This window comes from Oncorhynchus keta, chromosome 23 (genome assembly GCF_023373465.1).
Source record: "Oncorhynchus keta strain PuntledgeMale-10-30-2019 chromosome 23, Oket_V2, whole genome shotgun sequence".
Classification (NCBI taxonomy): Eukaryota; Metazoa; Chordata; class Actinopteri; order Salmoniformes; family Salmonidae; genus Oncorhynchus; species Oncorhynchus keta.
This window is the reverse complement of record NC_068443.1, coordinates 42,199,523-42,223,247: the sequence shown is the minus strand read 5'-3', so window position 1 is coordinate 42,223,247 and position 23,725 is coordinate 42,199,523. Positions and strand designations below refer to the sequence as shown.

Sequence of the window (23,725 nt, the reverse complement as noted above, 5' to 3'; positions counted from 1 at the left end):
TAGACCAGAATGTCCATCAGATCTTAGACCAGAATGCACAACAATCAAGGTTGGGCCATACAGTTGGCGAAACATGTACCTTCCCGGGATTTGATTGGAGTTGCTTTGCTCACATTTTTTAAAGCCAAAGGCAGTCATGCCAATCCGTGGGAAGGGGGGTGGGGACCCATTCAGCCAATTACTGACTCAGATGTTACCATGTGCTTGCGACAAACTCTCTGTTTCTGCACTGTCTGACACATAGGACGTGTTATCACATTCCTGTCCGTGTGTGGTTTGGGAGGGGACTTTTTGTTCTCGGAGGCATCGAAGGGTTAACTTCGAAGAATTTGTTGTGACCACCCAACGCACACCACGATTCCACCTTGACATCCACACACACACACACACACACACACACGCATTCGGCAAGAAGCGTGGAAGTTTGGATTGTTTTCCGCCTGTTGGGGTGAGCGAACGTTGCCAAGCTGTCAGAATGGAGGAGGAGAAAAAACCATCTTGTAACATCAAGGTATGTATGAATGCGTGTGCTCTTGGGACATTCTCAGCTGTTTTTACATCTCACAAATGTTAAGAGTCTCTAGATGAGTGCATGGTGACATCGGCTGTGTAGATCCGGCTCTCCCTCACGACCAAATAAATGTAAAAGATAAGCACGTCTGTTAATTTGCGTGGTGGTTTATGTTTTCCATTCGTTTTGAAATGTGGCGTTGTAGCTTGATCTACAAAACAGATGGCCTGGGACGTGGACTTATCTGAGGTCTGTAAACATCTGACAAACTTTGATTTTGGAGTCGAACATCCCTTTCATTTATATCTGCAGCGGAACGCTAAAATGTCCATTAAGCAAGCAAGCAATTTTGACATGACTAATTCAACTGTCCAACAAGAATAAAGGGGGGGGGGGGGGGAGGAAAAGTGCAAGTGTTTTGTGGTGAGGGAAAAGACTTTGAAGATCAACACAAATATTGCTTCTAGATCCCACTTGTTGCACGGACTGCAAACATTCTATACTTAGGCTCAAAGTCGAGATCAAAAACCATTTCCCCTCATTCTTCAGTCACAGCAAGACATAACAGGTAGAACAAAGGTTTTACCAGAGGAAAAAACAGAACACACAAGGACAAAGAATGCCATGTAGGTTTTCAGTGCCTATCGACTTACTATTGGTACACAAGAGAAAGTCTATAAGCAGTGAAGACCTCCAAGTACCAACATCTCCATGACTGATGGGATTCAGGTAGTAGCAGTAGCAGAGAATACCTTCTTTGCTGTGGGCTGACAGTTTGAGTTATGTCTGCTCTCTCTCCCTCTCTATCTCTCTCTCTTCCTTCCAACATCTCTCTTTTCATCCCCTATTCCTCTCTCGGTCTCTGGTTCTCCCTCTGTCTCTCTCCTCCCCCTATTTCCCTCTTTACCATGTGACTACTACCCCCCACCCCCCCACACACACATAGATATTTGTGCTGTGTCACAGTCTGCTCCAGCTCACCCAGTTGCTGCACAGTGCCTACTTCAAGAGCTGCATCACCACCATTGAACGGCGCTTCGGTTTCAACAGCATGTCTATGGGCACCGTCTCCTCTCTGCACGAGGTACTGCAACCCCTGCTGGTCTCCACTGGGATAAACACCTGCATGTGCAACCTGTCAATGCACTCCAGCACTTCTATATAGCCTGGATGAGCACAGCAATACTTGAAATCGCTAAAGAATGTCTTTTTTAATACATATGTATGACAGTATAGATACGTCAAAAGTACACGGGAAATATAGTGTCAATACACAGGTATGAGAGCCACTTTGAAGTCACATTCTTTGAAATTCTATGAAATAAAAAAGGGATTTATTGTAACATATTACGTGGTGCTCCATTCTCACTTTAGAAGGGTCTCTCCCCTGTCCTACCACTCTCCCAGCAGCCATGGCTGATTGAAAAGACATAATTACAACCAGTTTACACCTTAACCTAGCTGAAATGACAGTCCAACCAGTTACAGTTGATGTCGGAAGTTTACATACACTTAGGTCGGAGTTATTTTTAAAACTCATTCGTCAGCCACTCCACAAATTTCTTGTCAACAAACTATAGTTTTGGCAAGTCGGTTAGGACTTCTACTTTGTGCGTGACACAAGTCATTTTTCCAACAATTGTTTACAGATAGATTATTTCACTTATAATTCGCTGTTTCACAATTCCAGTGGATCAGAAGTTAACATACACTGAGTTGACTGTGCCTTTAAACAGCTTGGAACATTTTGTCATGGCTTTAGAAGCTTCTGATAGACGATTTGACATAATTTGAGTCAATTGGAGGTGTACCTGTGGATGTATCTCAAGGCCTACCTTCAAACTCAGTGCCTCTTTGCTTGACATCATGGGAAAATCCAAAGAAATCAGCCAAGACTTCAGAAAATAAATTGTAGACCTCCACAAGTCTGGTTCATCCTTGGGAGCAATTTCCAAACTCCTGAAGGTACCACGTTCATCTGTACAAACAACAGTACGCAAGTATAAACACCATGGGACCACGCAGCCGTCATACTGCTCAGGAAGGAGACGCGTTCTGTCTCCTAGAGATGAACGTACTTTGGTGCGAAAAGTGCAAATCAATCCCAGACCAACAGCAAAGGACCTTGTGAAGATGCTGGAGGAAACAGGTACAAAAGTATCTATATCAACAGTAAAACGACTCCAATATCGACATAACCTGAAAGGCCGCACAGCAAGGAAGAAGCAACTGCTCCAAACCACCATTAAAAAAAGCCAGACTACGGTTTGCAACTGCACATGGGAACAAAGATCGTACTTTTTGGAGAAATATCCTCTGATCTGATTAAACAAAAATAGAACTGTTTGGCCATAATGACCATCGTTATGTTTGGAGGAAAAAGGGGGAGGCTTGCAAGCCGAAGAACACTATCCCAACCGTGAAGCACGGGGGTGGCAGCATCATGTTGTGGGTGTGTTTTGCTGCAGGAGGGACGAGTGCACTTCACAAAATAGATGGCATCATGAGGTAGGAAAAGTATGTGGATATATTGAAGCAACATCTCAAGACATCAGTCAGGAAGTTAAATCTTGGTCACAAATGGGTCTTCCAAATGGACAATGACCCCAATCATACTTCCTAAGTTGTGGCAAAATGGCTTAAGGACAACGAAGTCAAGGTATTGGAGTGGCCATCACAAAGCCCTGACCTCAATCCTATAGAAAATGTGTGGGCAGAACTGAAAAAGCATGTGTGCGCAAGGAGGCCTACAAACCTGATTCAGTTACACCAGCTCTGTCAGGAGGAATGGACCAAAATGCACCCAACTTATTGTGGGAAGCTTGTGGAAGGTTTGACCCAAGTTAAACAATGTAAAGGTAATGCTACCAAATACTAATTGAGTTTATGTCCACGTCTGACCCACTGCGAATGTGATGAAAGAAATAAAAGCTGAAATAAATCATTCTCTCTGCTATTATTCTGACATTTCACATTCTTAAAATAAAGTGGTGATCCTAACTGACCTAAGACAGAGAACTTTTACTCAGATTAAATGTCAGGAATTGTGAGAAACTTGAGTTTAAATGTATTTGGCTAAGGTGTACGTGAACTTCTGACTTCAACTGTATGTCCGCTGGGCTGTGACTGTGTCCTACAGATGGGGAACATGGTGCTGGTGGTGTTTGTCAGTTACTTTGGGAGCCGGGTCAACCGGCCTCGTTTCATTGGCTTTGGGGGGCTGCTCATGTCCTGTGCTGCTGCCACCTTGGCCCTACCTCACTTCCTGTCCAAGCCCTACCAGTACCACTCTATGTCAGCTGGTAAGAAGACAAAACCCTATATATTACTCTCAATATATTACTGTGCAGGGAATATTACAGTGCAGTTTTGCCAATATTCAATGCATTACAGTGCAGGCTGGCTTGAGATAGTACACTTTAGAGGAAAAATGTATGTATAAAATGTATAAAATGTTTAAAATGTTAAGTTAGATTTTATCAACACTTATCAATTGAGTTAAATTTCAACTAATCTCTCATGGACAGATGAAACGGTGAGAATCTGTTAAGGCTCACATAGAATTATGTTAATTACGAGCAGCAGTAGTTAGTTCTTGGTTTGGTAAAAAAACAAAAAGAAAAGTGGACTAAACAGGATTGGCTGAAGGCGGTGTGTGAAATGGTCCAGTGATTTTCAAGCCTGTGTGCGGACGGTTTCCACTAGATTCCACAGCTACAAAGTCAAAATGGTCTGTATTGCAAAAATTAATGAAAACAAAAATGTGATTCTTGGCCATGATAAACACAGTGTTTAAAGAGAGGTGTTTGGGCGAGAGTTTCCGTTCGCGAGGGAGTCTCCTTCCTCACGAATTCACAATTGTTAACTGCATTCCCCCCCGAAGTAAAACAGGAAATTAAAAACTTTAGTGAGATAATTGTACTTCTGGGAAACCGAGGGGGGGTGCAACTCAATATTAAGGTGTCCTTAATGTTTTGTACACTGAGCGTATATATATTTTTTGTTTTTGTACTTCATAGGTTGGCACAAGTAATAATTAACGCTCAATGCATGTTTCTCAACGGGACTGAACTGATCACCACACAGAAATATATATATGAATGTGCTTTTAGCCGGTGGGTCATGGGACATGTGTGTTCCAAGGGAGAATTCCTCTGCCCCTGAAGTGTGCAGACAGGGGGGCGCTGGGGACCCCTCTGAGGCGCGGACCCAGTGGCTGACCTTGGCAGCTTCCCAGGTGCTGTTTGGCATTGGCTCGGTGCCCATCCAGCCCTTTGGCATCTCCTACATAGATGACTTTGCTGAGCCTGGCAATTCAGCTCTTTACATTGGTAAGATACTGCTACAGTGCTGCCTGAGTGCTGCTTTACTTGAATCTGTTATGATCAGGGATCAGTGCTAGAGGCGTCACTACAGACCCAGGCTCGATCCCAGGCTGTATCACAACCGGCCGTGATTGGGAGTCCCACAGGGCGGCGCACAATTGGCCCAGTGTCGTCCGGGTTAGGGGAGGGTTTGGCCGGGGTAGGCCGTCATTGTAAATAATAATTTGTTCTTAACTCACTTGTCTAGTTAAATAAAGGCTAAATAAAAAATACAAATATGTTTCTGGCAGGAGAACCAGACATACTGTTAATTGAAACATTTGTTAGATTTAAATGTTGTGTTGATGATTTTGATTTGATCTGAGGATATTATCAATTAAATCATTTATGGGGATTCATTGAATCTGGTCCTGGTGATGAGAATATTTCAAGTATCACCTGATTGGAATTTAAGTCATAATTGAGTTATTCTGTGTTCTAGCCATCCTGTTCTCCATCTCTGTGTTTGGGCCAGCCTTTGGGTACCTCCTGGGTTCCATGATGCTCCGAATCTATGTAGATGTGGACAAGATAGGTTTAGGTAAGTCACTGTTGAACCTTTAGATCCTGTTTGTGAGAATGAGAAGAACATATACAGTATACAAAATATGAAGCAATGACTTACATTTTCTCTACCTTTCTCTCCCTGCTCTTGAGCCCCATCCCTCTTCTTCTCTCCCGTCCTCTCCATCCATACATCCATCCATCCATCCATCCACCCATCCATCCATCCATCCATCCATCCATCCATCCATCCATCCATCCATCCATCCATCCATCCATCCATTCATCATCATCCCAATGCTTATCCCCATCCCCACTCACCCCTCTCTCCCATCCCCTCCTTCTTCCCTGTCTCCCCCATCCCTCTGATCCCCCTCTATCCCATCCCAGACAGTCCATTGGACCTAACCCCGTCTGACCCTCGCTGGGTTGGGGCATGGTGGATGGGCCTGCTGGTCTCCTCTGGATGTCTGGCTCTGGCCTCCATCCCCTACTTCTTCTTCCCCAGAGTCAAGGTACCGGCCCAGGCCAAAGTAGGTGGTCAACCACTTCCTGGGTTTGGGTTCATTCTATTCTAAGGGGTTAATTTTGGGTTCATTCTATTCTAAGTCGATTCAAGAGATAACTAATACCTCATTCTCAAAATGTTTCAGGCTATTGACTGATTGTCCTGCTTTTTTCAGGCACCTAAGACTAAAAGTGACCCTTTGAAAGACGAGACCTCTTCAGAGACCTCTTTAATTGACTTCTTAAAGAGTAAGTTCCTTTAAAGGGATGAAGTCGATGTTTGTGTGTATGTTCTTGTGTATGTTAATATACACTACATGACCAAAAGTATTGGGACACCTGCTCGTTGAACATCTCATTCCAAAATCATGGACTTTAATATGGAGTTGTTCCCCCCTTTGCTGCTATAACAGCCTCCACCCTTCTGGGAAGGCTTTCCTCTAGATGTTGGAACATTTCTGCGGGTACTTGCTTCCGTTCAGCCACAAGAGTTTCTCTTCACTGGAATTGTCATGCTGAAACAGGAAAGGCCCTTCCCCAAACTGTTGCCACAAAGTTGGAAGCACAGAATCACCTAGAATGTCATTGTATGCTGTAGCGTTAAGGTTTCTCTTCACTGGAACTAAGGGGCCTAGCCCAAACCATGAAAAACAGTGTTTTTCACTGTTTTTCACTGACCATTATTCCTCCTCCACCAAACTTTACAGTTGGCACTATGCATTGGGGCAGGTAGCGTTCTCCTGGCATCTGCCAAGCTCCGATTTGTCCGTTGGACTGCCAGATGATGAAGAGAACGGCCAGAGAACGCATTTCCACTGTTCCAATGGCAGCGAGCTTTACACCACTCCAGCCGATGCTTGGCATTGCGCATGGTGACCTTAGGCTTGTGTGCGGCTGCTCGTCCATGGAACCCCTTTCATGAAGCTCCCGGCAAACAGTTCTTGTGCTGATGTTGGTTCCTGAGGCAGTTTGAAACTCGGTAGTGAGTGTTGCAACCGAGGACAGACGATTTATACGCGCTACGCTCTTCAGCGGTCGTGTTCTATGAGCTTGTGTGGCCTACCACTTCGCGGCTGAGCCGTTGTTACTCCTAGACGTTTCCACTTCACAATAACGCCACGTACCGTTGACCGGGGCAGCTCTAGCAGGGCAGAAATTTGACAAAGTGACTTGTTGGAAAGTTGGCATCCTATGACGGTGCCACATTTAAAGTGCCTAAGCTCTTCAGTAAGGCCATTCTACTGACAATGTTTGTCTATGGAGATTGCATGGCTGCGCGCTCAATTTGGCTGTCAGCAACGGGTGTGGCTGAGATTGCCGAATCCACTCATTTGAAGCGGTGTCCACATACTTTTGTATGTATAGTGTATATGTGTGTGGCCGTTGTGTGTGTGTGTTCTTGTGCATATCCCAGTGTTCCCGCGTCTGCTCCTGAGGATTCTGCTGCGGCCCGTCTTCCTGCTGCTGATCCTGTCTCAGTGCTGTTTCTCCTCCTCCATCGCCGGCCTCGCCACATTCCTCAGCAAGTTCCTGGAGCACCAGTACGGCACTACCGCCGCCTACAGCAGCTTACTCATCGGTGAGGAGTTACATATGCTACACATGCACAGGCACACGTACACAAACCTATGCACACGAAACATACGCGCACGCGCACACACACCACACACACGCACAAACACACACACAATGTCCTCTAAGTAGTTTTCAACTTTCTATCGTTTTTTCTCAATAACCAACTGTGACCTCCATCCTGTTGTCTTTCTCCAGGGGCCATCAACCTGCCCATGGCTGCTGTAGGGCTGCTGCTGGGCGGGGTGGTGATGAAGTGTGTACGACCACCTGTGCGGACCCTTCTCTGGCTGTGTTTGGCACCTCTCTCCCTCTCCATACTGCTCTGTGTACCTCTCTTCTTCATGGGCTGTTCCACTCAGAGAGTGGCGGGGGTCAACACAGGCTACGGTGACACACAGGACCAGTGGACTAATAGGTGAGCGGGATCTGTCTATACAAAAATAGCCCTCATTACTGTGCCGTATTCTACTGTGTGATTTAAAAAATAAAATAATAATAATAATAATCGACAGCACAAATCCTCTGCTCTCAATTATTCATGTTAAGTCTCCCTATACTCTCTCTACATCACGACCTTTCTACAGATCACTGACTTTATTGTACACTCAACACGTTGCACCATTGTAGCCTTCACTCAATACATTCCTAATCAACCATCACTGAAATGTTGGCAAATATTCTATTCCATTCTCTCACTAACTCAAATAGTATATCTTGAAAGGCACACAAGTCAGCCATCATCAAACTCTGTGATTCTATCTGAGGACCACCCGATCCCCCCCCCCTCCCCCAGGTCTCTATCTCTCTGTAACTCCAACTGTTCCTGTCTGAATAACGTGTTTAACCCCGTGTGTGGAGAGGACAACACAGAGTACATCTCTCCCTGTCACGCTGGCTGCACCGATGTCTCCGTCGACACACTAAACCCTCACAGAGTCCAGGTACGACATTAGGTCATCCTTGAGATAGACTGTATGTGAAGCCCAGCCCCGGTCAACAGATCTGTGGCGAGATAGCACGAACCAATTTGAAACCTAACTATGTGGAAGTTGGTATTCAAAGACATTTGGTAGCCTCTTGTATCTCATAAACGAGTCAAAGGGCTACTTGTCCTTTTGCTTACAGACGTGGGATCTTAAACTTGATCACTCTTTTGTTGCTGAGGATTCTCCTGCACAGCTGTGAATGCAAACTTGTGGTTTATTCAAGGTTTAAAAAGGATTTTTAAAGGATTACATTTTCAAATTTGATTTGCCCTATCGAAAATGTATCAACAAAAAACCTACAAAAAATGTCCATTGATTATAATTGCACATAGTAAGTCATATTTCCTTCTGATGGGATCATTTTCCTGCTGTCAGCAAACTGGCTCAAATTAAGATCCTAATTCTGTATGCAGTGTGGGACATCCTTTAAGACTGTAAGAAAATACTGTTGAAATAATGTACCCTTTCTCTCCTCCCTAGACTTACACCATGTGTAGCTGTGTGACCGCTCTGTCTGCTGTGCCCGATGGCGCGGCTGGTATGGGGATGGGCAGGGCCCTCCCAGGTTCTTGCACCAAGAGCTGCCCTCACCTCGTCCTGCCTGCCGTTCTCCTCATCGCCTTCGCTGGCTTCATTGCCAGCCTCTCCCACAACCCCATCTATATGATGGTGCTCAGGTACCGGCGATGACGGTTGTGGTGGTAATGATGGTGATGATGGTGTTGATAGTGGTGGCAATGATGAGGATGGTGGTGTTGATGCTGGTGGTGATGATGATTATGGTGTTGATGATGACGATGACAGTGGTGGCGGGGTGAAGATGATGACGATGATATGTATGCATGATTTTTATTTTTTATTTTTTCAGGACAGTCTTTCAAGAGGAGAAATCCTTCGCAATTGGAGTCCAGTTCCTGCTGATAAGAATGCTAGGTAGGTTAGCCTCTAAGCGCATGTGATTGCTGGACAACAGTGCCCTATCCTTCATTTTCCATTATTTTCCAGTCCCCCAAAAAATCCAATGTCTGAATATATTTGGTATATATGTTTCAGCCTGGCTGCCAGCCCCTGCTGTGTTTGGGCTGGCCATTGACTACTCCTGTGTCTGGTGGAAGCACGCCTGTGGGAAAAAACAGGGCGCCTGTGGTTACTACGACAACAACATCCTTCGGAACAGGTGCGCCCGCACTTGATGTGCTTGCAAATTAGGGGTCACTGAGAACAAAGTCTTGTTGTCCTTGTGAGTGTTTTTTTTTTTATCGAGATTGGGAATAAATAAAGACACTTATCATGATGAATATACTGAATAAGGTACATGTTGTTCTTGCTGTGTCCTCTCTCCCAGGTACTTTGGGCTGCAGTTGGGTTATAAGTGCCTGGGGTTGGTGCTGCTAGCCCTGGCAGGCTGGAGAGTACAGCACACGCCTTGTCTGAGTATTGAGAAGGAGCCAGGGGTGCCGGTGTGAGAGGCCAGCACTGACCCTGAGGGGCCACTGGGGAAAGGGTCAAGACCATTGGTTCTTACGGCTCAAGTTAGAGCACAATACGGGCAACACGAAAGGTTGCAGGTTCAATTCCCGCATCGGCCAATTAAACTGAGTATGTGTCGCCGTTAACGACAGCTGTCTTAGTCGCTATGGATAAAAGTGTCTGCTAAATGTTATTATTATCTAGTATCAACACTGAAAGTGGTTTATTTTGGACTATAATCAAAATTGACATAGTTTCTTCCATTATTTTAAGGGCCTTTTGATAACTTCATATGCTACTTTGATAAAGGAATGTTTTTGGTTTGCTTATCATGAAAACCTGTATACACTACTGTTTTATTGTGCAGTATTTACATTGTTTTTATGTGTATAAATGACACTATTTGTGAATGAATCTGAATGTCATATTACTATGACAAATGGTTTATAACACATTCTGTTTGAAAATAAAACTTAACCGGAAAGCATCAATATTGTATTATGTTACTTACTTTACTGTTGAGTAGCTCTACACTGTGTAATTAACGGGAGAAAATGCAATAATATTCAAGAAGGTGAGAGGATGAATAAGGTGAGGTCACGCAGGCGCACACGCATCCTAAATTGACAGGACGATGCTGAGCTGCATTCCCATCATTCTATGAGCAGACGAGGATCCCGACACACCGATAGTGATCGAACCAACGCCTCTGGATCAGAAAACCTCTATTATAATCCGATAGAGTTATCGCTGTAATCATGTCCGCCGGAGGAGACTTGGGGAACCCTCTGAGGAAATTCAAACTGGTCTTTTTAGGAGAACAGAGCGGTGAGTTGAGTCTTTTGGAACGCCTTGGAGGCTTGGTTATCAGTTGCCAAACACGATAACGCATCTTGTGAAGGCCATAACTGTATTCTTTGGTCTATTTGAAAGTTTTCACTATTTTGTAAATGTGTTGAGAGTTTGTGTCAAATGTTAACTCAATCCAACAATTCACTGGTTCCTGTCACGATTTTGTTTCTGTAGAAAATCTGATTAGTCATCCATTTCGATCTAAAACGTCATGAAATACAATGGTAGGCTATCCTCCGCATTTTACCGATATGAATATTTTATTTCAAACAATTTCTCTATTTAATCATGTTTCATTGTATTTCATCATCATTGGTATTACAGATACAGTAAGCGACGTGATATAAGAATTTTGATGTTTTGATGTGGTGCAGTGGCCGGCAGAAATATTCGCTCTGTTTCAAGATTATAATAACATTTAATCACAGTTCAATCGTTGACTATAGACTTCAACATTTAAACTTATTATATGATTAGCTATGATTTCCCCCCGGTTTAAAATGGTTATATAGATAAATAGTTACCATGTGTCATTTCGGGACACACCCAGGTTGGCGATGTCTGTCGAATTTATAAACCTCGCAGTCACTGTCTCCAATCCGTTGACTCACCGTTCCAAATCATAATATCCTAATGGTCACGAATGGTCTGTTAGTGTCATAACATGATGATTTATTCAATAATTCAATAATTTAGAGAACAATGACTGTTTACGTGGTTGATATGGCAAAGACTCAAGAGATCGATAATGGTTCAGCGCTATAAACCTCTTAGAATACGTGGTCAGACAGCAGACAGTCGGAGTGGCTATCCACCTCTGCTCGATCATGGAGTTGAAGTGTAAAATAGTATACATTTGGGCATTATAATGGTTTATGTATAATATAATGGATTTGTGTGTGTGTGTGTGTGTGTGTGTGTGTGTGTGTGTGTGTGTGTGTGTGTGTGTGTGTGTGTGTGTGTGTGTGTGTGTGTGTGTGTGTGTGAGAGTGTGTGTGTCATGTCTATTCCATAACTGAGTGTATGTTCTTGTATGTTTGTGTGTATCTAATGGTAGCTGTCATGGCTTTCCATAGAAAAGGATGCTGAGATGTAGCTGTCCATGGTACTGTGTGCGTGTGTGTTTGTTTCTGTGTGTGCATGTGTGTTATTGCATTTGTATGTAGCAGCCTAGTGGCTTTCCATAATGCATGCTGTTATGTAGCTGTCCGTGGTGCTGATTTCAAGCCTGTATTGGCCAATGCCAATTGTTTTCTGTAGGCTACTAATTGTGATGAGTGTCCCCTAAAACACTCACAGACCATTGGTGATCTTTAGATCTTCAGGTTTTAATCAATTGCTTCACCTCATATTGTGTTGGCCTGTGAAGAAGAGTTTCATCCCAAAATACTATACAGTAAATACTATACAGTATATACTATACAGTAAATACTATACAGTAAATACTATACAGTAAATACTATACAGTATATACTATACAGTAAATACTATACAGTAAATACTATACAGTAAATACTATACAGTATATACTATACAGTAAATACTATACAGTAAATACTATACAGTAAATACCATACAGTAAATACTATACAGTATATACTATACAGTAAATACTATACAGTAAATACCATACAGTATATACTATACAGTAAATACTATACAGTATATACTATACAGTAAATACTATACAGTAAATACTATACAGTAAATACTATACAGTATATACTATACAGTAAATACTATACAGTAAATACTATACAGTAAATACTATACAGTATATACTATACAGTAAATACTATACAGTAAATACTATACAGTAAATACTATACAGTAAATACTATACAGTATATACTATACAGTAAATACTATACAGTATATACTATACAGTAAATACTATACAGTAAATACTATACAGTAAATACTATACAGTAAATACTATACAGTAAATACTATACAGTATATACTATACAGTAAATACTATACAGTATATACTATACAGTAAATACTATACAGTAAATACTATACAGTAAATACTATACAGTATATACTATACAGTAAATACTATACAGTAAATACTATACAGTAAATACTATACAGTAAATACCATACAGTATATACTATACAGTAAATACTATACAGTAAATACTATACAGTAAATACTATACAGTAAATACTATACAGTATATACTATACAGTAAATACTATACAGTAAATACTATACAGTAAATACTATACAGTAAATACTATACAGTAAATACCATACAGTATATACTATACAGTAAATACTATACAGTATATACTATACAGTAAATACTATACAGTATATACTATACAGTAAATACTATACAGTAAATACTATACAGTATATACTATACAGTAAATACTATACAGTAAATACTATACAGTAAATCCATTTTCAGAAATGTTGGCATATTAGTTTTTTTTTTGTTTAAAGAACTTCTGAAAGAGATTGGGGTTTCATGGCATGGGGTTGTTAAATGACACTAGATGGTTTTATTTCAGAGAGACAAACGATCCCAATTTGTTGCATAACTGGATATAGCCACCTTCCTCTCAGAGAAAAAAGTCAAGTGGGATAAAAAATTACATTTTTAATAAAGAACTGTAGAAATTATACATTTGTAACATCAATGTTGAATATATATATATATATATATATATATATATATATATATATATATTTGACTAAATTAATCAATACAGTAATATGTGATCTGTGCTCTGGTCAAAGTATGACACTATATAGGGAATAGGGTTCTGGTCTAAAATAGGGCACTATATAGGGAATAGGGCTCTTGTCAAAGTAGGGCACTATATAGGGAATAGGGCTCTGGTCTAAAGTAGGGTACTATATAGGGAACAAGGATCTGGTCAAAGTAGGGCATTATATAGGGAATAGGGCTCTTGTCAAAGTAGGGCACTATATAGGGAATAAGGTGCCATTTGGGACGAGACATAACTCTAACCAAACACTATAGAATGAGGCTAGATTTATGATGGGTTGAATTTATGTGTTAAATATACAGTATACGAATATTCAATTCCAGCAAAAAAAATGACATATAGCCCTTTGCCAACAACACCCATTTTAATACACATCTAAAATCTAGGAATAGAAATTCTGAAACCAGTAATATTGCACACCCACAAAAAGGTACCCATAAACATTCATTTCGGATGAAAAAAGACTCATGTGAAAAATTGGTGGATGCAGCTTCTTTTTTTAAAGAAATAAACTTTAATATTCAACCCTGTGTGCTGTTCCTCTTCCAGTGGGGAAGACATCGCTGATCACCCGGTTTATGTACGACAGCTTCGACAACACGTATCAGGTAAGACCTGGCTGCTTTACTTCCTGTTCTGGTACAAACAGATGATAGGACAACAATTACAGTACAAAGGGCAATGCAAATCTAATGACAATAGACCATGATTAGATTTGCGCTCTTGGCCTTCACACAAAATACATTTTTTTTATGCTTCCTATCTATCACAGTAGATCCCATTCCTTTGTGAATAACAAAATATATAGGGTGACACACTGTACCCTGTGTGCTATTATTGTGACACACTGTACCCTGTGTGCTATTATTGTGACACTATAACCTGTGTGCTATTATTGTGACACACTGTACCCTGTGTGCTATTATTGTGACACAGTGTAACCTGTGTGCTATTATTGTGACACAGTGTAACCTGTGTGCTATTATTGTGACACAGTGTAACCTGTGTGCTATTATTGTGACACAGTGTAACCTGTGTGCTATTATTGTGACACTATAACCTGTGTGCTATTATTGTGACACAGTGTAACCTGTGTGCTATTATTGTGACACTATAACCTGTGTGCTATTATTGTGACACACTGTACCCTGTGTGCTATTATTGTGACACAGTGTAACCTGTGTGCTATTATTGTGACACAGTGTAACCTGTGTGCTATTATTGTGACAGAGTGTAACCTGTGTGCTATTATTGTGACACAGTGTAACCTGTGTGCTATTATTGTGACACAGTGTAACCTGTGTGCTATTATTGTGACAGAGTGTAACCTGTGTGCTATTATTGCGACACAGTGTAACCTGTGTGCTATTATTGTGACACAGTGTAACCTGTGTGCTATTATTGTGACACATTGTAACCTGTGTGCTATTATTGTGACACAGTGTAACCTGTGTGCTATTATTGTGACACAGTGTAACCTGTGTGCTATTATTGTGACACAGTGTAACCTGTGTGCTATTATTGTGACACAGTGTAACCTGTGTGCTATTATTGTGACACAGTGTAACCTGTGTGCTATTATTGTGACACAGTGTAACCTGTGTGCTATTATTGTGACACAGTGTAACCTGTGTGCTATTATTGTGACACAGTGTAACCTGTGTGCTATTATTGTGACAGAGTGTAACCTGTGTGCTATTATTGTGACACTGTAACCTGTGTGCTATTATTGTGACACAGTGTAACCTGTGTGCTATTATTGTGACACACTGTAACCTGTGTGCTATTATTGTGACACTATAACCTGTGTGCTATTATTGTGACACTGTAACCTGTGTGCTATTATTGTGACACAGTGTAACCTGTGTGCTATTATTGTGACACAGTGTAACCTGTGTGCTATTATTGTGACACAGTGTAACCTGTGCGCTATTATTGTGACACAGTGTAACCTGTGTGCTATTATTGTGACACAGTGTAACCTGTGTGCTATTATTGTGACACAGTGTAACCTGTGTGCTATTATTGTGACACAGTGTAACCTGTGTGCTATTATTGTGACACACTGTAACCTGTGTGCTATTATTGTGACACAGTGTAACCTGTGTGCTATTATTGTGACACAGTGTAACCTGTGTGCTATTATTGTGACACTATAACCTGTGTGCTATTATTGTGACACAGTGTAACCTGTGTGCTATTATTGTGACACTATAACCTGTGTGCTATTATTGTGACACACTGTACCCTGTGTGCTATTATTGTGACACAGTGTAACCTGTGTGCTATTATTGTGACACAGTGTAACCTGTGTGCTATTATTGTGACACTGTAACCTGTGTGCTATTATTGTGACACAGTGTAACCTGTGTGCTATTATTGTGACACAGTGTAACCTGTGTGCTATTATTGTGGCACAGTGTAACCTGTGTGCTATTATTGTGACACAGTGTAACCTGTGTGCTATTATTGTGACACTATAACCTGTGTGCTATTATTGTGACACAGTGTAACCTGTGTGCTATTATTGTGACACAGTGTAACCTCTGTGCTATTATTGTGACACTGTAACCGGTGTGCTATTATTGTGACACAGTGTAACCTGTGTGCTATTATTGTGACACACTGTAACCTGTGTGCTATTATTGTGACACTATAACCTGTGTGCTATTATTGTGACACTGTAACCTGTGTGCTATTATTGTGACACAGTGTAACCTGTGTGCTAGTATTGCGACACAGTGTAACCTGTGTGCTATTATTGTGACACAGTGTAACCTGTGTGCTATTATTGTGACACAGTGTAACCTGTGTGCTATTATTGTGACACAGTGTAACCTGTGTGCTATTATTGTGACACAGTGTAACCTGTGTGCTATTATTGTGACACAGTGTAACCTGTGTGCTATTATTGTGACACAGTGTAACCTGTGTGCTATTATTGTGACAGTGTAACCTGTGTGCTATTATTGTGACACAGTGTAACCTGTGTGCTATTATTGTGACAGTGTAACCTGTGTGCTATTATTGTGACACAGTGTAACCTGTGTGCTATTATTGTGACACAGTGTAACCTGTGTGCTATTATTGTGACACAGTGTAACCTGTGTGCTATTATTGTGACACAGTGTAACCTGTGTGCTATTATTGTGACACAGTGTAACCTGTGTGCTATTATTGTGACACAGTGTAACCTGTGTGCTATTATTGTGACACAGTGTAACCTGTGTGCTATTATTGTGACACAGTGTAACCTGTGTGCTATTATTGTGACACAGTGTAACCTGTGTGCTATTATTGTGACACAGTGTAACCTGTGTGCTATTATTGTGACACAGTGTAACCTGTGTGCTATTATTGTGACACAGTGTAACCTGTGTGGTATTATTGTGACAGAGTGTAACCTGTGTGCTATTATTGTGACACAGTGTAACCTGTGTGCTATTATTGTGACACAGTGTAACCTGTGTGCTATTATTGTGACACAGTGTAACCTGTGTGCTATTATTGTGACACAGTGTAACCTGTGTGCTATTATTGTGACACAGTGTAACCTGTGTGCTATTATTGTGACACAGTGTAACCTGTGTGCACAGTGTAACCTGTGTGCTATTGTGACACAGTGTAACCTGTGTGCTATTATTGTGACACAGTGTAACCTGTGTGCTATTATTGTGACACAGTGTAACCTGTGTGCTATTATTGTGACACAGTGTAACCTGTGTGCTATTATTGTGACACTATAACCTGTGTGCTATTATTGTGACACAGTGTAACCTGTGTGCTATTATTGTGACACTATAACCTGTGTGCTATTATTGTGACACACTGTACCCTGTGTGCTATTATTGTGACACAGTGTAACCTGTGTGCTATTATTGTGACACAGTGTAACCTGTGTGCTATTATTGTGACACAGTGTAACCTGTGTGCTATTATTGTGACACTGTAACCTGTGTGCTATTATTGTGACACAGTGTAACATGTGTGCTATTATTGTGACACACTGTAACCTGTGTGCTATTATTGTGACACTATAACCTGTGTGCTATTATTGTGACACTGTAACCTGTGTGCTATTATTGTGACACAGTGTAACCTGTGTGCTATTATTGTGACACAGTGTAACCTGTGTGCTATTATTGTGACACAGTGTAACCTGTGTGCTATTATTGTGACACAGTGTAACCTGTGTGCTATTATTGTGACACTATAACCTGTGTGCTATTATTGTGACACAGTGTAACCTGTGTGCTATTATTGTGACACAGTGTAACCTGTGTGCTATTATTGTGACACTGTAACCGGTGTGCTATTATTGTGACACAGTGTAACCTGTGTGCTATTATTGTGACACACTGTAACCTGTGTGCTATTATTGTGACACTATAACCTGTGTGCTATTATTGTGACACTGTAACCTGTGTGCTATTATTGTGACACAGTGTAACCTGTGTGCTAGTATTGCGACACAGTGTAACCTGTGTGCTATTATTGTGACACAGTGTAACCTGTGTGCTATTATTGTGACACAGTGTAACCTGTGTGCTAGTATTGCGACACAGTGTAACCTGTGTGCTATTATTGTGACACAGTGTAACCTGTGTGCTATTATTGTGACACAGTGTAACCTGTGTGCTATTATTGTGACACAGTGTAACCTGTGTGCTATTATTGTGACACAGTGTAACCTGTGTGCTATTATTGTGACACAGTGTAACCTGTGTGCTATTATTGTGACACAGTGTAACCTGTGTGCTATTATTGTGACACAGTGTAACCTGTGTGCTATTATTGTGACACAGTGTAACCTGTGTGCTATTATTGTGACAGTGTAACCTGTGTGCTATTATTGTGACACAGTGTAACCTGTGTGCTATTATTGTGACACAGTGTAACCTGTGTGCTATTATTGTGACACAGTGTAACCTGTGTGGTATTATTGTGACAGAGTGTAACCTGTGTGCTATTATTGTGACACAGTGTAACCTGTGTGCTATTATTGTGACACAGTGTAACCTGTGTGCTATTATTGTGACACAGTGTAACCTGTGTGCTATTATTGTGACACAGTGTAACCTGTGTGCTATTATTGTGACACAGTGTAACCTGTGTGCTATTATTGTGACACAGTGTAACCTGTGTGCTATTATTGTGACAGAGTGTAACCTGTGTGCTATTATTGTGACACAGTGTAACCTGTGTGCTATTATTGTGACACAGTGTAACCTGTGTGCTATTATTGTGACACAGTGTAACCTGTGTGCTATTATTGTGACACAGTGTAACCTGTGTGCTATTATTGTGACACAGTGTAACCTGTGTGCTATTATTGTGACACAGTGTAACCTGTGTGCTATTATTGTGACACAGTGTAACCTGTGTGCTATTATTGTGACACAGTGTAACCTGTGTGCTATTATTGTGACACAGTGTAACCTGTGTGCTATTATTGTGACACACTGTAACCTGTGTGCTATTATTGTGACACAGTGTAACCTGTGTGCTATTATTGTGACACACTGTAACCTGTGTGCTATTATTGTGACACAGTGTAACCTGTGTGCTATTATTGTGACACAGTGTAACCTGTGTGCTATTATTGTGAAACACTGTAACCTGTGTGCTATTATTGTGAAACAGTGTAACCTGTGTGCTATTATTGTGAAACAGTGTAACCTGTGTGCTATTATTGTGAAACAGTGTAACCTGTGTGCTATTATTGTGAAACAGTGTAACCTGTGTGCTATTATTGTGACACAGTGTAACCTGTGTGCTATTATTGTGAAACAGTGTAACCTGTGTGCTATTATTGCTCGTATCACTTTCCTGTTGTTTTCTTTGACAGGCGACCATTGGGATCGACTTCTTATCAAAGACCATGTACCTGGAGGACCGAACAGTAAGAAACTCTGTCAGTTACCTGAAATGAACACAGATCAACATTGACTACATTATTTACCCATTTCTTTAGGGGCCCTAACTAGTAACAAAGCACCCTAATTTGTCCTAGCATACTACACATACTAACTATACATACTACACATACTAACTATACATACTATACATATTACTGCATAATGTAAATGAGTCATTCATTAATTATTATGGTGAAATGAAGTTAAATAAACATGTTTGTAAAGGCTTGTTGTAGTTTAACCGTGTTGCTTAGCAAGTACTGCAGCTCAGTGGGCTTGTGTGTGTCTAGGTGAGACTGCAGCTGTGGGATACAGCAGGTCAGGAGCGCTTCAGGAGCCTCATCCCCAGCTACATACGGGACTCTACTGTCGCTGTGGTTGTGTATGACATTACAAGTGAGTGGCAGAACTCACACGACGAGCAGAACCTGATGGATGCACACACACACACACACACACACACACACACACACACACACACACACACACACACACACACACACACACACACACACACACACACACACACACACACACACACACACACACACACACACACACACACACACACACACACACACACACACACACACACACACACACACACACACACTGTGCCCTACAAAGGCATACATTGTAACACACAGTAACATCCAGTAGAAAGGTACATGATATATTTCCTTCCCAGACGTGAACTCGTTCCAGCAGACCTGTAAGTGGATTGACGACGTTCGAACAGAGAGGGGCAGTGATGTCATCATCATGTTAGTGGGCAACAAGACAGACCTGGAGGAGAAGAGGTGGGTGATCGTTTACGTCTGGTGCACATGTTATTTACATATTAGGCCTGCATACTGAATACATGCTGTATACAGGTGTTCTATCTTAATTTGACCAGTTTCTCACAGCAGGAAAAGAATCCTGCAGCAACAGGACATGTGAATTATTATGTGGATTATAATGAATGGACATTTTTATAGGAGTTGATACATTTTTTTGTTAGGACATTTTTGTGACTTCCAAAGTTTGTCGGTGGAAATTAAAAACTTTAGACGCCTTTTAAACCTCAAATACACTACAAGTTTGCAAAATGCTCTTCGACAAAAGAGTGATCAAATTCAGATAGTACATCTGTATTTGTTTTTTAAATGCTTTGAACTTGGATAATCCTATCAGGGTCTTTTGTCTGCCTTATTTTGACTTTTTAAAGTCCTTTAAAATGGATTACATATGGATTGAAATGATGAACATAAGTTGCCTGATTTGATTTAATGCATCAATCGTTTAACGCCATTGGTTCTAAAACGGTTAAAGATTTCTAGCGAGTATTCCCCTTTAACATCTGAATGTATGCTTTGGTCTGATTCTCCCACAGACAAATCACTATTGAAGAGGGAGAACAGAGAGCCAAAGAACTGAACGTGATGTTCATCGAAACCAGTGCCAAAACGGGCACCAATGTCAAACAGGTGATTCATCCTATAAACATGTTCAATTTCTTAATTAGGCACTTTATATGCTTCAGGTTTGACTCACTCAAGAATACACACAAACAAGTAGGGTTCCTCAAGGGTTTTTTTAGGGAAAGATGATGGTTCTAAACTCAAGGACCCTGTCTTTCAAAGATCATTTGTAAATATCCAAACAACTGCAGCTGGTGGCCACACCAGATACTGACTGCTACTGACTCCCCCCCCTGTTTAGGGACACATTATTCCATTTATGTTAGTCACATGTCTCTGTGGAACTTGAAGTTTCCAATTAGAACCCGATGAGCATAGTTCTTTATAGAACCTTCAAAAAAAGGTTACATATAGCACCAAAAAGGGTTCTGCTGTGTTTGCAAGCCAAATAACTATGTTTTTGGCACTATACAGAACCATTTGTTTATAGTGTGTAAGATTTACGTAGTGGAAATTCCTTTTAAAATGTGGCTTTCTGTTAATTGTATTATGTATTTTCAATGTATTTTCCTTCCTCTCTCTCCCCCTCTCTCTATCTCTAGCTGTTTCGACGTGTGGCAGCAGCCTTACCTGGGATGGAGAGCTTGGACGATGCGAACCCTGAAGGCAGTATCCTTTAGAACAGAGGGTCACTGAGTGACGTAACAATCTGTCAACCAAGGCCCAGAACAGCAAAGAGAGACTCAGTGCAGAGAGAAAAATGGTTTAACTCATTGTGGTTGCTGGCACTGTCACAAAGAAACGAGTAGAAATAGGCAGACGTCTTCAGTGCAGTGAACCAGGAATATTACGTACGTTGATTGGTATGAATTCTATAGGACAGGGAGGGAGGATGCCCCCTAGTGACGGCATAGCAGGGTAGCACCCTGTGCCTAGGGAAACATGATGAAGGATAGACGATGTGTGCGAGAGAGAGAAAGCGAGAGAGAGAAAGCGAGAGAGAGCGAGAGAGAGAGAGAGAGAGAGAGAGAGAGAGAGAGAGAGAGGGGGGGGGGGGTGTCTATTATGTTGCATTATAGTCCTCTCTGTTGACTCTTTTGGACAAGAGTTTTGTTGTTGAGAATGGAATATGCAGATAATGTTTTATCTATTCCCTAAGTTTTTCCTTAATTGGATACTTTCCAGTGATTGACATTAAGCTGGACAAACCAGCAGAACCCACTGTCCCTGAGGGTGGGTGCTTGTGTTAATGCAGAGCTGTCGGACAGCTTCCTTCACACCATAGGCTTGTTGTGTTGCTTCCTACTGGTTAGCTTCCAGTTGACTTTTCTGATTGGATATGGGCTGCGTACCGTATATCTGATTGGACGAATCAAGTGTTATTTCAGTCTTCAGTTGTAAAATAGTGTATACTTTGTCAATATGTAAGTGCCAGAGAAGGAAAAAAAATAGAAAAAAAAGTTTTAGAAAATGAAAAAAGGGAGGAAATGGAGTGAAACTCGAATTCTTTTCGCCGTTATGTTTTGTATTTTTTTATATAAAAGGGAAAGCACCAAAAATGACACGTAAATTGGGAAAAGTGGGGAAGTCCATTTCCAAGATGGCTGCCCTGTCTGAATATCTGCAGCACGCATGCACGCTGATCTCAAACCTACAACCCTGGAGTGGCTCGACTAACTTAGAATGTTTTATAGCATAATACTAGCATACTCATATCAACTATGTGTTCCATTTGATATTCCCCACAGGCGTTGATTTACCATAGATTCACCCTTACTTACAGTACTATAGCTGTGAAAATATGTCACTCTCAATGGGCAACTTTTATAGAACACCTGTGCTGTGGTAAAAGAAGAAGAAAAAAGCCAATGGAATTTCACAAGCCCTCCCCCTCTCATCCCTCTTCCTTCCTCCTTTCCCCTGGTAATACACATTAAGCTCTACTGTACTGCACTGCACTGTATATAATAATGTAATATGTATGTTATGAACGTCCCTCGGTAGAAGTGGTCCTTGTTCACTGGTATGAATAATGTAATAATGTTTAATTATTAATAAATGAAAGATTAAAGGGCTTCACTTCCCTAACCATCCACACTTACCCATTGCGAAATGGTCTCGTCTGTCAAAAGTGAATGATGAATTATTATGAACCTACAAAAGAACCTTAGAATATTTCCAGACTACTCTACTTATTTAAAATGCAGACCTGTAAGGTGTGGCACATTGAAATTCAATCGAAATTCAAGAATGAATTGAAATGAAAGAGCAATTCACAACTCAATTCAGAATTGGCCCCGAACCTAATTTTTTACAACTACTGAGTCAACCTGAGCACTGGCCTGGCTACATCTCCAACACAGTTGCTGGAACCGTGCTTGAAAGGACAATGTGGAAAGAAAATGACAACACAGCACTGCTTGCACAATAGTGTGAATGGGTTATATCTGAAATTCCATTTGATATTTTTAGTCATTTAGCAGACTCTCTTATCCAGAGCCACTGGACAATTAGTGCGTTCATTTTAAGATAGCTAGGTGAGACAACAACACCTCATAACAAGCACATTATCCCATCAACAATTTATTTTTTACATCAGCTAAGTGCTTAGTGGGGAAAAGACAAGAAAAGACCTTGGCGTCGTCATTTAGGGTGGAACCCCTTAACTTGAGATACAGGATGTTGACAATCACGCCAATCGTGCATCGAGTCAATGAAAAATGAGTACTGGGAACAGGATCTCAAGTTAGGTTTCTGGCCAAAAGCAGAGGCCCGATTAGGAATGTCATAATGCAATCTGTTGAGGGAGTGACAAGTACTTGAGGATGCGACACAAAGGTGTTGCAGTACCTTTAGAGACGTCAAGGGTTGACTTCAATGTCGTTATTGT

The 23,725-nt window shown here is 41.1% G+C and overlaps 2 protein-coding genes across 3 annotated transcripts; both read left to right on the top strand.

The window, feature by feature from the left end:
- Nucleotides 1–258: 258 nt before the first annotated feature.
- On the top strand, nt 259–10,395 carry LOC118401725 (solute carrier organic anion transporter family member 2A1-like). The gene is made up of 14 exons (XM_035799305.2): nt 259–511; nt 1,458–1,595; nt 3,651–3,813; nt 4,624–4,842; nt 5,318–5,416; nt 5,770–5,912; nt 6,063–6,135; nt 7,301–7,465; nt 7,657–7,876; nt 8,255–8,402; nt 8,928–9,124; nt 9,316–9,380; nt 9,501–9,624; nt 9,793–10,395. Exons 1-14 carry the CDS (start codon nt 476–478, stop codon nt 9,911–9,913), a joined length of 1,911 nt encoding a protein of 636 aa, XP_035655198.1. The 5' UTR covers nt 259–475; the 3' UTR covers nt 9,914–10,395.
- Nucleotides 10,396–10,550: 155 nt separating this feature from the next.
- LOC118402369 (ras-related protein Rab-6B-like) lies at nt 10,551–22,936 on the top strand. Of its 2 annotated transcripts, none has more exons than XM_052477245.1 (8): nt 10,551–10,745; nt 14,064–14,122; nt 19,363–19,428; nt 19,723–19,828; nt 20,121–20,232; nt 20,808–20,901; nt 21,438–21,504; nt 22,021–22,936. In XM_052477245.1, the coding sequence occupies exons 1-8, from the start codon at nt 10,676–10,678 to the stop codon at nt 22,083–22,085; spliced, it is 639 nt and encodes a 212-aa protein (XP_052333205.1). In that variant the 5' UTR covers nt 10,551–10,675; the 3' UTR covers nt 22,086–22,936. The 2 variants fall into 2 exon arrangements, with proteins under 2 accessions (XP_052333205.1, XP_052333206.1); XM_052477246.1 differs by having other exon boundaries at nt 10,555–10,745; nt 19,363–19,416.
- The last annotated feature ends 789 nt before the right edge of the window (nt 22,937–23,725 follow it).